Source organism: Ambystoma mexicanum, chromosome 1q (genome assembly GCF_040938575.1).
Source record: "Ambystoma mexicanum isolate Mex_15411 chromosome 1q, UKY_AmexF1_1, whole genome shotgun sequence".
NCBI lineage: Eukaryota > Metazoa > Chordata > Amphibia > Caudata > Ambystomatidae > Ambystoma > Ambystoma mexicanum.
In genome coordinates this window covers 391,481,724-391,497,356 of record NC_090922.1, presented here as the reverse complement: position 1 = coordinate 391,497,356, position 15,633 = coordinate 391,481,724, and the positions used below count along the sequence as shown (strand labels likewise).

The 15,633-nt window shown below is 44.7% G+C and overlaps 1 protein-coding gene across 3 annotated transcripts in view; it reads left to right on the top strand.

Annotated features, from left to right (window-relative positions):
* The first annotated feature begins 573 nt into the window (after positions 1–573).
* Positions 574–15,633, top strand: part of AKTIP (AKT interacting protein) — a 154,263-nt gene continuing 139,203 nt past the window's right edge. The window contains exon 1 of one of the 3 annotated variants that reach the window (XM_069639558.1): positions 574–767. In XM_069639558.1, the coding sequence (XP_069495659.1) occupies positions 753–767 (15 nt within the window). In that variant the 5' untranslated portion in view covers positions 574–752. The remainder of the gene's footprint in view (positions 768–15,633) is intronic. The other 2 variants (XM_069639556.1, XM_069639560.1) reach the window with 2 other exon arrangements.

Genomic DNA, 15,633 nt, shown 5'->3' with positions numbered 1-15,633 from the left:
CAGGAACAAAACATTGGCATGTCCTTCCTAGTCAGCATAACTCCAACTGCCAAGCTTAGAACCTTCACACACCAACACTCCACTCACACTGACATCACTACATTCCATTAAGCAGTGATGTCATCCACTCAGCTAGTAAGCACATTACAACACTTACCACAAGGGCATACGAAGTGCCATCGGTAGCCAATTGCTGTATGCACGATAAACAAACTAAAGAATAATTCAAAGCAAATTGCACACATACAACGAATACATTTTCAGTGTATTAATTTGCGTAAGTAGGCGATGCAGACATTCGTCTCTGGAAAACACCTCCCCCTTCTGCTTCATGGTTATGATATATCATCTTGTCGGATAGATGATTGGCGGTTCTAACAACCGCAAGACGCAGCGTACACTGCATGAACACTGAATGACACATTCCTCCACCTTGCGATTTCCTCGGTGGTTTTTCGGCAGTTGCGGCTGGCAGGGGCTAGAAGTAATAACTGTCACGCCTGCCTCCCTTGAAGCACTTGTCCACTGTCAGTAACAATGGAGCCCAGTCACTGGCTTAATACCCCGTCACTCAAAGCAGAGAGACAGCTGTGACAACCAATCAAAATCAAGGGGTGGTACCGATGAGAGGATATCCGTTGCTAGGGGCGGTGGCACTGCTATGACTCTTTACTGAAAAGCTATGTGGACTGGCGGTGGGGATAGGTGAGCGGCGACTCCGTTGAGAACTTGTGCGCCGCTTAAGCAAGGACATGAGTCGCCGTCATGTGAGTATGGCAACGAGGACCTGTGTTGCTTCTGTCATTCACGCACACTAAGTCGCAGCGGCTGTAGGTTATTCCGTATGTTCCACAGTGGCCGCTCACTTCTCCACCAGCTAACGGCACTCGCAATGCAAAGACGCTATTCTTTTATTAATTATTTTAGTTTTGCGTAAATACTTAAAATGATACTCGGACGCACTGAAACATGCAACCTTTCTGACAGCTGCACAGCGAATCGAAGGCTTTATCCCGCCCCCTTGCCTTCTCTTGAAGCCAATTGTCTTGCTTATCGTGGGCGGGTGTGTTGCTTTGTCCCGCCTTCTCGATCTGAAGGCTGCATTGGTTTGGATGACGGCTACTCTCTACTGTAATTGTCTGTCACCGAATTAAAAAAGAGGATCTGGAATGGAATTCCATCTGCGTGTTTGTAGCTATGCCACCCAGCGTTTGTGCCGTCCCAGAAATGCCACAGCTGAACCTTGGCTCGATTGATTTATTATAGTCAATCCAACAGTACACGCCGTATAGTAAAGGGCAGTTTGAACCTACGCCCTTAAAGGTGACTTGTTAAATATGTTGCCAGTGGCGTTTCCATAAAGTGTAGATTATTTTACATTGTCAACGGGCAGTTGTTTTGAGATTGCCGTCTTATTTGTTTTGTGAATAAACTGATAATGTAGTAATGTCTCCAGTCTATTGATTTTATATTGTAGACGTTCTAAGATGGTTGTCAGCTGTGCGTGTGCACCCAGTGCTCGGTTGTCCCTTTTCTATGCCTGCATCTTCGCTGTACCTTTTTAATGTTTTTAGATGGTAGGTTGTTCTGTTGAGTGCAATCAAGAAGCAGAGCTGCGTAAATCCATTATCCGCTGGTGTGAACATGAGGGCGGGGGTGGGCATCTGTTTAGACCTGCTGTGTCTAGGTTACGGGTGCTTGTTTTTTGGGTTTGAGGATTGCACCTAATCAACAGGACCGCACTTGTAGATTACCTGAAAACGATACAAATATTGAATTTGTTTTGGACTTCTCTTGTGGTCGCGCTTTAAAATAATTGGGAAGAGTTCTTAGCTTTAACGTTGGTCTGCCGCTCCTTCCTTATATCCCTCTCTCAAATTATAAATGTATTTAGGGGCAAAAATGGGAGATGAGGGGGCTTCTCTCCAATTGAGCACAGCTACCTGATTAAAAAAAAAGAAAGTAGCTAGCTTTGCAGTTCATTAACATTAAAACATTATTTGGTCCAGGGAACTGTTGCTCAAGCTAGCACCGAGGACTACCGTAGAAGCTATTGGTGACATTATGGGTGTTTGGTGGATTATTTAATAAATATTAACTAGATCACTATTTGTATAATCGCATATTATGCTTCGGTAGCAGTTTCTCAGGGCACATTACATTGCATGGTCATTTCCGGGCTTCGGGCTTATGTACCATGTTTACACACTTTTCACTGTATATGACCTCGTGTATGCATGAGCTGAGCATGCGCCTTAGCATTAAGATGCTCGGAATGTGTATATATCAATTCTGACATCGCTAATGTAGTTAAAAACATGTCTTGCTGCACTTGACCTAGGTCAACATGTCATGTTTAGCTGTTCATGGTGACTGTGCTACCATGCCGCGAGACGAGTCTCTTCAGGGGAATCCACTTCCCGTGAGGTCCTCAGATACCCTAGCGTGTCAGTAAACGCAAAGTTAAATGCATAACTGCGGTGCCATAGGGTGTCTGCTCAATTGCTTATTCCTCACACCTCATGTCGAGACGAGCACATTGGGGAGATGTTAGTCTCCCCTTTCATGTAAAGAGCTGACAGGGGCGTACTAGCCCACAATCGGTTCAGGCTTTCGCTTTATGGGCCTGCAGCCTCAAAAGCTATGGGGCTGCTCTCATGTTGGGTTGGTGACTACCGCCCTGTGTGTGATCACTAATCTCCCCTTTTGTGAGTCCCTTCATAGACAAATTAGCACGACTAAATGGCTTGTGAGACTTGGACATCAGGGTAAATATTATCCATCTACATGTTCAGGACAGGTAGTGTCTGGTTTTCTTCTGTGTGGGTGTTAAATGTGGCCCCAGTGCCGAGCCCGAGGAGGAACACACACTGCCATGCAGTGGTAATAAATACTAGGAGCCTCAGAAATGGTGAACTTTTCTTTATTCTTGGCCCTAGGAGAACTGCCTTGCGCCGGATAACCCCAACGCTTATGCTTGAACATCGCACATTCGCATTGGCGAGATGCTCTGTGACAGAGCCGCATGGCTCCATTAACGCTGTCCTTGTCAGGACACAACGGTTAGCTCAACATTGTTTTCAGATCTGTGCTTGCAGTACAAAAAATACTATATTCATTATAGGCCCCAAAACACACTGAAATAACCAGGTCCCACAATACTAAATTATCAAACATGTACACCGTCACCTTTAGGTTTTGAGGAATGCATTCAATAACTTGGACAAAAAAGAAGGTAATTAGTGATCCAGTAGAATGAAACCAGTTTACAAGAATTATGCCTAACTTTATAAATTCAATCCCTATGATACATAGGGCCTTGTTCTCCAAATTCACAAAGCTGCTTCTTGGGAGAGGACACTGATGTAGGAAGAGTTCTTGTGGTGGTGAAAATGTCCCAGAAGATATTTCAACTACGTTACAGGTAGGTAAAATTATATTATCTTTTAAATACAAGATTGTAGATCTGACAATCAAAAAAAACAATGGCATTTTATTCTAAGGGGACGTGAATTTACTTACCCCTCCTGACTCTCCCCTAGGACTAGGTGGGTTAACAAGGGGTAGCTCTAGGTAGGTTTTCCTGCCGTTGGCTCCAGTGAGAGGGGCCCAGGATCTGCAGGTGCAAGGATTCTTTTGGTGGTCGGTTCCAGGAGCAGAGTGCAACCCTTTGCGATGCAGAAGACACAGATGCAGACCTCTTCAGGACAGGTCACAGTTGACCTTCCAGGGCAGGATCCCTTGATGCTAGGACGCTGACATTCGACAGGAAGTCGATTTATGCCACAAGCTGGTGACCACCGAAGTTCTGGTGATTGAACAGCAATGTTTCTATTGAGGTAGCCCATGGGAGGACTGCCAGTCCATGGGATGGTCCGGGGACACTTCTGACGGCTGGTTCCTCTGAAATGCATCGAGACTGGGTGATGCCACCAATCTATGGGTTGAAGAACCGATTAGGGCCTTCGCAAGATCGGGTAGTCCAGCAGGGCTTTACTGGGCAAAATTTCAGGAAGGAGATGCTGGGACTCTTGGAGTCGGCCACGGATCTTCAGTCGGCTGCTATTCTACACAGGATATTTGACTCCAATGTTGATCTGAAGAAATGGCTGCAGGAGTCCCCTTCATACTGGCTGGTAGCAAGCTCACCAATGGTAAGGATCTGCAATATTGAAACATCCAGCAGTGCAAGTTTCACTCACCCCCCACACCCTCCGACACCATGAGTGGGATCATATGGGAACACAAAAAGGCATCCCTAGCCTGCAAAAGGTGCAGCTTTCTTGGTCCAGTGCATGACTGTATTTGGAATTTCCTGACCTAAGTAGGCCAAAGAAGCAACCTTGTGACACAGCCATTTTAGGCCACTAGCCATGTGTAGTAGTAGCCAAACAGTTATCACTAATTTGCACACTAAAAATACTGCAAAAATGGTAAAGGGTTGCTGGCAACAGCTTTTCTTCAGAGAGATGGTAGGGCAGTGCACACCTTAATATTATAAATTCAACTTTTAGGTGAAATGGTGGTGAAAATTACGCGTTTCGCGAAATCTTCTCTTCCTCAAGATCTATGTTTTACTAAAATACTAATGTCCATTGTGATATATGAATTGATATTGAATGATTACATGAGGAAACTGTCTTACATTGAATTTGTATCAAAGTTAATCAACAAATGTATAATCGTTTGAAGATTTGCCTCTAACTACTTGGCTTTTGATTGCCATGTGATAGCGTGCAGGGGACGGGAGTTCCCTTTTCTTGGAAACTGACTATTTACCTGCTTGTCTTTAAGCACATATAAAAGTAACAAAAAAATTCCAAATGTAAACTACTAGTGGGGATACAAAAGTATCCCCACTTGCACTGCATTGCAAGATGCTGCGTGCACTGCCAAAAAGACAAAAGGTAAACAAGGACTGATAGTTTCCCTGTGGCAAAGTAGGCAAAAGGCCAGGGGAGTGAAGCCGAAGGCTTCACTTCCCTGTGAAGTCAGGACTGGGTAAAACAAACCAAAAAAGCAAAGGTTTGAGGGTCCACACAAGTTGCTAAAAGCATCCTAACCAATCAGTGTAGCTTTCTTGTTAGCAGCGCTATGAGCTCAGAAGCGTTTGCACTGTTGTGCATGCAGAGGAATAGTTAGAATGTTTTGGGAATGGGGCTGGAGTCTGTTACTGCCCGGGCTGTTTGCGATCTCCCAGTCCACCCCTGCAGGTGGTGCATGCCTGGGCACAGCCAAGCAAAAGTGAAATGCGCCATTACGCTCTATATTGGACTCTCCTTGGTTTGGAGCTGCTGAACTGAGAACTGGCAACCTTGATATTGGTATACATCTATAAAGCTGATGTGATAAGTTATGCTTTCACTTGGAGAGCTACGTGAGACTTTGAATCACAGGTTAGAAATCTACCAGGACCAAGGCACAGTTTGATGGAATCGCCTATTACGAGACTTCACACGGGAAAAACAGGGCATTATTTTATTGGCTAACAAAGAATCTTTCTTTTACCTATCCTGGTTCTGGGGTCAGAAATCCTGTTACCCTGTTCAGGTTATGCCTTTTGTTGGTATCTGAGCTGTGGCTGCTAATCACTCATCCTCTTTTGTTGTGATAAATCGCCCAAATCTCACCAGTTTTACAAATGCCCAGCAACATAGGCTAATGGGAATGTATATTTTGTTCAATGCCCTGTTCTGGTAGTAGTATACTTGCTCAATGCGTTTTGAGTAAATCCTATAACTTCTGATTCTAACTTCCTCAAATTTATTCAAATGCATAAACATGATGGCCAAATGTTAGAATCCATAGTAAGTCCTTAGACATAGAATATACTATTGTGAACCTCCACAGTTTAGAGTGATAACATCAACCAGTGGTACCTGCGTTTTTGTGTTATAAGTCCTGATTAGATGAGCGTTTGGGAGATTGATTGTAAATGTATGTATAATTGTTTCTTGTAATATAATTGATGTATGGTATGGAGAATTAATGCTATGGGCATTTTATCCGGTGTGCAGACTTTCATGGTGTTACTGGCAGGGGAACGCCTTACAACTAGTCTTGCAGGGCTCCAGTTTTTGCTGGCAGTCTGGCCTCACTGGCAGTTGATGAGTTGTGCACAGACCTGAAAAACACAAGCCTGGAGCACACACGGTGTGCAGCCTGTGTGTTTCGTGTTTGGTGTGCGGCATGCAGACAGTGCCTTAACAATCAAGGCCAGAACGTGGATATTGAGTGAATCGCGGATCTTAAGAAGCACGTTCTCCCTGAGAATATTGCTGGTGAAGCCTACGGACACAGATACAATTTTTGAAGTTTTGCTGAATGGTACACTAACTGAAACGGTCTAAATATCAGATTTTTAAACGAACACTTGATAATTGCAAACTGTGTATTTATATCCGAAGGTGCCCGTAACTGCTTGTGCTACAGTCATAACAAACACTATAAACATCTTGTTTGGAAGCCTGTGGATAAGACTGCCTAGTGAAAGAATTGGTAAACTAGAACCAGTTAATTTGGTGGCTACCAGTCAATACTTGGGCAGTCTGGAATAGCCCAAGTAACCCACTCTGGTTCAGTCGGTGTGACCTACAATTTCTCTGCACTGTGTGGCCTGAAAACAATTCTAACTTTCATATGGCTTGTACACTATGTAGTAACATGCCGCGGCAGAAAGCATTTTCTGTAATGAAAGATTTAAATGATGAGAAGGTTGTACTGTGTGGTCCTGAAACGAGTGACTGTGAGCCAGTGACGACGAGTTGTAGAAATAATCTGGATGAACGCTTCATCAAACACCTGGAATAATCGAACGCCCCCACCCCTTTCTCTCTGGTAGCGGGGTGAGGGAAATCTGGTCCAGCAAGTCAGCAACACTATCGGTCAGCAGCTCTCCATCAGTAATGGAAGCTTGAAGCCAAAAGCCCTAGCTCCATCTGTGGAGGATGATCTTGTGGCTGCTAGTCTCAATGGGGATCATGCTCACTGGGAGACTGGACATGGAGGATTTGGAGAATTGCCTGCATAAGGATTTGATCTCAATTTTGGTACCAGCTGTTTCACGAGAATTAGCAAAAAATGGGTGCGACTTTCCCTGCACTCGGGCGGCGCACACACCCTCATGGGACGGACAGCAAGACAGTGTTTGCTTGTATTGGACACCAGCTACTCCTTATTGGAGAATTGTTGCCCAAAAATTGGGCACAGAGGAGTGAACAATCTGAGGCACTAAAGTTAATCAATAGACCAGGGTAGTACCATGCATGGTCCCATTCGCCTAGAGTGGGTTTTCTGCTGGTCTAGAGGCAAGTCATCATAACATCCATGTAACCCCGACCTCTGGGAAACAGGTGGTGGATGCCTTCTCTTTTCCTGTGCGGTCTCCTATTTTAAATTCAATGGACAAGTGCGTCGGGACAACTATCTTAGTTCGAAAACAAGCTTTAGGGCCTCAGCTAGACCTGTAATCATGTAATTGGTGTGGGGGCCCCACCTCTAGATATGGGTAAAGAGCCCACAACCACCACAAGGACAACTCAATGAATAGAGACCTGGGAGGACTAGGAATGGTTAGAGGTGGACATCAGCGGTCTGTTGAAAGGCCACAGATGTGCCTGAGGCAGTGAATAAATCGTCAGTAAATTTCTGTCCGTGCAAAGTGTAAACTTTGGGTATTACTTCATTGAAAGCTGCAGTAGACTGGAGGCGTCTGCAGCTCTACAAAGGGCTTATAGCCCCACCAGATGGTACCCTGTACATTAAATTTAAGAGTAGTGACGTGTGTGGGAGAATGTAAATCCTTAATTTTGGTAGCTGTGTACAAATTATGAACCGAATAGGTGTAACAATGAGAATCGTACTTCTTTCCCTAATAGGTGTCTGCATGAATAGGCAGAGAATGGAGTAGACTGTTGATGCGATTTTAAATTTTTGTATGACGTGAAGAGTTACAACTCGATTACCCCATCATGCAAAAACATCCATCCTTCAAGAAATGTAGACCAGCAATGCTGTGTCTCAAATTAAATCGCACACTTCCAGTAAAGAGTGGTGTGACATTAAGTAGGGGAATTCATGGGGGTTTGTCATCTGAGGGGTGGAACATAGTGAATCGACTTCCATGATTTATAGGTCACGATCTGTGATTCTTCCAGGCCCTGTAATGATCCAGCCCATGCCTTTGTCTCAGTGTTGGGCCAAGTTTCAAGTTCTGTATACCACTGGTTGTATTGTGGGCCCCCTGTTTGTTTCCAGGACATGGCAATGTGGCGCTTGGTGAGGATACAGGCCAGGTCCATGAACCTGGTAATGTCTGATTTCCCTCTTCCAGGCATATGCCCCAAGTTGGCACGCCAGTGGGCTCCAGTTGTATGCAGTGATGCCAGTCTGAAGGTTTTGGCCTTAGACTTTTCTTTTCTGGTTTTCCACCAGTACTGAGAATTACCAGTTCTCTTGGGCTTAGAGAGGGGTCCAGTTGGTCTATCCACCTCTTCCTCAGAAGCAGGGGGAGTCGGAGACTTAAACTGGGGGAACAATGATGGAGCTTGGTTTGGCTCCCATTTCCCTAACATACTAGCCTGAAATTTGCCTGGGTTAGAGATCAATTTACTAACACCAGTACTGTACTAATCGCGGTAGAAAAGTTAGGGTAGATACACTGCCACCAGCCAAGTCTAAATGTTAAAAGAGCGAAACAATGCTCAGGGAGGTACAGACAGAAAAGGGGTACAGATTTGCCCTTTCCAGTACTCCATGTAAGTTGCGGTGTACTGGGTCTGTGGTAAAAATGACTATGTAAAGTAAACCGCAACTTTACCTTTGTCTGGGGGACAGTAGTCGGCCCCAGCGAAATGGAACCAGAGGGAAGTCTTAACCCTTAAGTGCCATGGGTATTTCTCCCCAGTGCCAGGGCCTTTTTTGGTGATTTCGGTATGTGGCCATTCAATGGCTTGAACTTTTTTGTTACATGAGATGTCGGCCAAATTTGGCTCCTTTTTTTTCTCCCCACATGTAGGTGGTCGTAACGCCACCCAGGAATCCTAGGTTGCTGTAGGGGATGAGAGAAAATAAGCAAAATGGGCGAACATTTTGGGTTTTTTTCAAAAAATTCCAATAAAATGATGTACAAAGAAGCCTGTGGTTTTTTTCCTTGTAAGAGCTAGGAACAAATGGTTTGCTGTGCTGAGTTCCCCAATTTCCTGGCTTTCAAGAACAGGTTGAGTGGAAATGGAAAAAAAAATATTTTCACGTGGTTATCCACTGTTTTGTGAGAGGTAGGCGATTTTGGCCATTTTTGCCAATTGGACATGCATGAACGGAATGGAAGAAAAGGGTAGGAAAGCCGAATCGGAGGACAGAAAGGCATATCTTTCTGAAAAGCAGACAAAATTCCAAGTTTAGGAAGGGTTAATTTGCGTAGGTCAGGCAACAACTGGGTAGGAGAAACTGCCATTGATTGGGGGAAAAGCGGGAAAATGACAGGAAAAAAAAGGTATGTGTTGGACATGGTTGGCTTGGTACGGCAATGGCTTCTATGAATTTTGAGAAAAGCAATTCTCCGCTACATTCCCCCGACTCTTGCAGCTAGGAGAGCACACATTTTTTGTAGTGTTTTACAAAACAAGCAATACCACAAGCCAAACACTGAGCCATGGTACACAGGAGTTTTACGCTCACTGCCTGAACAGACGCACTTAGCATGTGTAAATCGGGGAAAACCAATGTGGTGAGGAACGGCAAGCATACATTTTTTGAAGGAGCACAGGCCGACCTTTTCAAGGGTAGGTGACTTGTGCAGGTTTCAAAAGTGTATGGTGCCTAAAGCAGCGACTAAACGTAGGTTACATTTGGGAAATTAAAGGGTTGTGTGACAAAGGCCACCAGCAAATGGGTCAAAAACCACAAACACAACACATGGCCTACCGTCCCGCGTTCCCACAGGTGTCCTGATGAAAACGGTACCTCACATGTATGGGTGCACCTACCTGGGCGCGAAGGAATAAGGCTAAACCACTGCTATTCCCCTACCCCCAAAGGGTTTGGGGAGCCAACCTACAGATTTAGGCCTGGGGTGTTTCAGCCACCAAGAAAAACGGCGACCCCCCATGCACTTCCGAAAAGAAGACACCCGTGGGAATCCGCAGAGGTATGATTTGCGCAAATCGCCCAAGAATTTATTACCCAGACACCCCTGCAAAGTCTGAAATGTGGGAAAACAAACACATTTTCCACACATATTGCTCGGCTCACCCATCCAAACACGCCCCCAACAGCACATGGCCTACCTTCCCACGTTCCCACAGGTGTCTCAATGAAAACGGTACCTCACGTGTGGGTGCACCTACCGGGGCGGAAAAGGGTAACCCACTGGTAACCCCAAGCCTTTCGCCACTGCCCATTTTGTTCATGTGGGCAACCTACAGATTTGGGCCTAGGGTGTCGAAGCCAGCAAGGAAAACGGGGAACCCCATGCATTTTCCAAAAGAGGACACCCGTGGGAATCCAGAGGTCTGCCTTGCGCAAATTGCCCCAGTTTTTATTAGCCCCAATCCCTGACAAAGTTTGATATTTGGTGGGGGAAAAAACACAATGTTCACTTTGTCTGGGTAATAAATTCTGAGATGCTTTGCGTAAGTCAGACCTCTGCGCATTCCCACGGGTGTCCTCTTTTGGGAAATGCATGGGGTTCCCTGTTTTCCATGTGGACACTGATAGCAAGTGCATACTGGCTCACTTGGCTACCCTGCCCTACAGGCGCTATCTTCCACACCAGCTTTGAGTATGCCCATAGCAACTATGGGCAAACATTCATATGTTCAACCGTACCCACACAACACCCACCCTGCAACATGACAATCATTTCTGCAGTCCTGGAAAAGTGCATTCACAGAAATTGTATCTGCATGTTCTTTGTATCTTTACCTAATTCACACACCAATCGTATGCAATTAATTCCTACAGAAGACGTGTCACTTACACCACACATAACATTACTTGCAGTAAAACAGTAAACAAGGCAGGATGTTACGAGGTATGCAAGACACCGCTGCCATATAGTTGGTGTCCAACCACTTTCATGACACTTGGACCTCAAGGGAGGGAGCCAAAGTGGCGTGTATCATTTTGAAAAAACACCCCTTGATTGGAGGGAACCTGAATGGTGTTCTGGTCTTCCACACGCACCGCTTGAGTAGAGGGAGCGGGACTGGCCTTTATTTGCATGCCAAACCTTAGGTGGAAGGAGCCAGATTCGGGTTCCTTTCCAAAGTACGCCGGAAGCGGATGGGGCTTTCCAGATGTTTTTTTTCCTACGGCAATCCCGAACAGGAGCAAGCTGCACTAGCGTGCCTTGCCAAGACTCCCCAAAGGGGAGTGACCCAGAGTGCTCCACCCTTCTTCTCCATGGCCCGCCTCAACTAGAGGTGGTGGAGTGGCATTCCTTTCCAAGATACGCCTGCTTTGGAAGAAACAAGCATTGCGTTACTTTGCAAGGCACACCACGCGCAGAGAGAGCTAGACTGCCTTTTCCTTATGAGGCAGACCTGAAGTGAAAGGTACCGGGGGTGATGTCTCTTTCCCAGGCAGGCCTCAAGTGGAGGGGGCAGGACTAGCATTGCTTGCCAAAGCACGCCAAAGGGGAATGACCCGCATGGTAAAAAGAAAGAGGATTCAACTTGGGAACCCTCCCGTCCCCTGCACACTTTCAAATGTTTGGATTAATCCAATACAGTTGTTCAAATTGAGTTATAGGCATTGTACATATTTTTGTTTCTAACAAATATGGTCAGACACAAGTGTGAGATAAACAAATATATATTTATAGCCAAGCTATATTATTTTCAGCAAGAATTATAGTTCAGAGAAATTATTTACAGTGAATAGAAACAAAATGGAATCAATAGATAAAGCTCAAATTGATGAAAAATGGAGTCCTAAATAAATGGCGACGCATTTCGAGGAAGTTCTCCTGTTCTTCATAAGGCCAAACTTGGACTCTTAATGTAAAAGGAAAAACACAAATTCAGTAAAGAAAACATTGTAGGCACAATTCATAGATTGTTCATAACATATTCAATTTACAGTTTGGAAAATTTGGTGACGTAAGTTGTCACAATATGAGTTGTAATACATGCAACATTATAAGGTGAATTATGTGGTCCATGTTTGAGAGAGAAACTGAAGGTCAATTAATACACTCCTTCCTGTAAAATAAACAGTAAAACGTACAACATATTATAGTTCAGTGGAATGATCCCTCTAATGGGACCTATCAAGTGGATGGTGAAACATAAGCTAAAGTGAATATATAGGGGAAAAAAAAGCTAGTGGTGCAACATAAGCTAAAGTGAATATATAGGGGAAAAAAAGCTAGTAGTTCCTAGCTCTATCTAGTGGGGAAGAAATGCGAAAGTCGTTACCTTTGTGTGTAGAAAGTGTTGGAAACAAAGAATCCGACGAAGCAGGAAAAATAAGTAAACACTGTCTGTGTATCAGTTAGTTCCTAGAGACACGGCCAATTCCCAAAAAGATACTAGAAATCTGTAAATAACAGAGCCTGATCAATGTCAAGCTCATTGTTTAAAAGTAACGGACATTAGTATGAAATATATAAAAATCGAATAACATACCTAGCCAGAATGTGGATGGCGGTAAATCAATAGAAGAGCCCACGTAAAGTGTGGACCTCAAATATCCCGCTGTCGCTGCAGGAGTGCCTCAGAATGTAGGAGTTCTGTCACGCAAATAAACAAGCTGAATAGGAATGGAGTCCTGGTTAGTATAAAAAAACTCAGCAATCTAAAATGGAGTAGTGAAAACGTAACATGTTTAATAAAGACAAACTGAAATGTTAAAAATTACCCTGATTAGGATGTGCACAAGGCACAATTCTTGAAGCTGATGTGAAACTGTCAAGATTGTGCGGCCGGTCTACAGCTGAAGAATCTGGCAGTAATGGATTAGGTAGAGTATCAACTAAAGAAAGTGTAAGGAAAAAAGAATGAGACTAAGGAACTTTATCCCTGGTCCCTTAGCACTTACCTGGAATGTAGGGGGACCATCCTGAACAGGGTCTGTTCAGCCGAGCAGCTTGTTGTTCACAAACCATGGAAACAGCATGTGACCATGGAGATAAACAGAGGACTAGAGTTATAGATAAAGAAGGACTAGGGAGTAATCAGGCCGAAAGATCGGCCATCTTGAAACAAGGTTATATGTTGTGATAGAGTATGGACCTCTAGATATTCAATAAACTAGTCATTTGAATCAAGAAGTGCGAAATAAGATCGATTGATACGAAAAATTCATGCATTGCAGAGACCTAGTGTAAAATGTAAATCGGGCATAACAAATACTAGTCCGCACATAGTAGAACGGGGATAGGAAAGCTAAGAAAAATAGTTTACCGTGTGAAATAGAATTGAAATAAGCAATGAGAAAAAGGTCGTAAATTGGACTGAACGCTCTGATCTAAGAGGGGGGAAAAATAAATATAATATCAAATCATCAGGGCAAGGTCACTGCATTGACTGCGTGTAACCTCTGTCTATAATAGGTGAAGAAACTAACCCTAGATCTCTCTTTTTCACATGGAAGACATAGTACAATGTGACACTCAGTTGGGTAAACATGGCACAACTCGAGTACAGGGACCCGTGATAATTACTATTTCGCAGGCACGCCTCCAATGGAAGGAGCCCGATTAGCGTTCCTTTGCAAGTCACGCTTTGAGCTGAGGGATCTGGACTGATGTAAATTTCGTAGGCAGGCCTCAAGGGGAAAGCTACGGCTGTGCCTGCCTTTCCAAGGCAGGCCTCAAGTGGAGGAAGCAGGACTAGCAATGTTCGTGAATGCACGCTAAATCAAGTGAAGTGAGTTGACATCCTGTTGCATTTTCATTGAAGGTACACCTCCAGGGCAGGGTGCAAGAGTGCCATTCCTTGACTTGCACGATTTCAGTGGCTAAGGGTCCCTTTCAAGGAATGATGGGCATTTTCGGAAATCAGTCGATCTCCCAATATTTTTCCTTTGTATGATACAAAAGGAAACGAGGCTGAAAGCAGAGGGCAGGCTGGGAAGGGCATTGGGGACAGTACACCCGAGTATCCTTCCTCTTTCCTTGTTTTGTACACACCTTACATTTTCGGTACGGTTGTGCCTTCGTGGCAGTGGGAGGAACCATATCACCAAAGTGTCGCTGTTGCAATCTGGCCACATCTTCGACCTCTGGAAAGGAGGGAATTTGTACATGAACATTAGCCAGAGATTGAACAATTGCTAATTCAAAATCCAAAAAAAGAGAGGTTGTTTTCTGGAGTAGCTGCACGGTACACCACATAAGCATTGTACGTTGCCATATGCACAATGTGTGTGGCTAACTTTTTGTACAAGAAACGCGACTTGCGTTCAGCGTGATATGACTCAAGCACTTGGTCATTTTTGTCTACTCCACCCATGTACTTACTCCAGAATGCAATTGGGCTTCAACACTTGCTGAGTCTGCCTGCGCAGAGGGACAGCTAAAGTAATTTCATCATGAATAGTACTTGGCATGTACACGTCCCTTTCAACAATTCATCCTGCTGCAATGCCATACATTGTCCCTTGGCCAACTTCTTACACACAAGTTGTATGGGGAAGCCTTTGCGGATTGTACCGCATGCCAGTGTGCCCACATTGAACAATTCCTTGAACAGTGGAATTCCAGTGTAGAAATTGACTGCATACAAATGATGTCCCATGTGGAGCCATGGTGTGAGAAGATCCCAAACTATCTCTCACTTGTCCCTAAATGGGCTGGGCAGCCCGGAGGGTTTAGGGTAGAGTCTTTACCGGTGTAGACTCTTGTGCTGCTGACATACCCAGTGGTACTTTCACACAACATGTACATTTTAATCCCATATCGTGATCTCTTGCTAGGAATATATTGCCTGAACACTAGGCGACCTTTGAACAACACCAACGATTCATCAATGGATATGTTCTGGCTAGGAACATACACCTCTGCAAATCGGTGAGTGAAGTGGTCCAGAAATGGCTTCAGTTTGAAGTGCCTATCAAAGTTTGGGTCCGTTCTGGGTAATGCTGCCGAGTTGTCATTGAAGTGCAACATACGGTGCAGTGCTTGAAAGCGATTTCTGCTCATTGTAGCTGAAAAAAAACGGGCAATGAAGTGGTGCTATAGTAGATCGTGACAGACGGCTTGTGTCCAATTCCCATGAGCAGAATGAGACCCCAAAACTGTCTCATTTCAACATCGTTTGTGGGTACCCATGCTTGTGCTCTGGAGTGGGGTTTGAGTGAGACTCCTTGACAACATGAACTGTGCAGCGTATAAATTGGTTTGCTGAACCACATCTGCAATGAACCCATCATCAACAAAAAGGTTGAAAAAATCAATAGGCTGAAACCCATCTGTATTCACTGTGCACCCTGATGTGCCCCCTTTCACTGGTATAACAGGCTGAGCCATTGCTGGAGGCACCCAGAGCAACTCTTGAGCCATGTCGGGAACTGCCACATTGCGTGGCTGTCTTGCATGTCCCCTCCCCCTTACAGGTCCCCTGCGTGTGGGAAGTGTGCGAAAAGGTGGACGCACTCTTCCTTCCTCTTCGACATCAGATGACGATGATG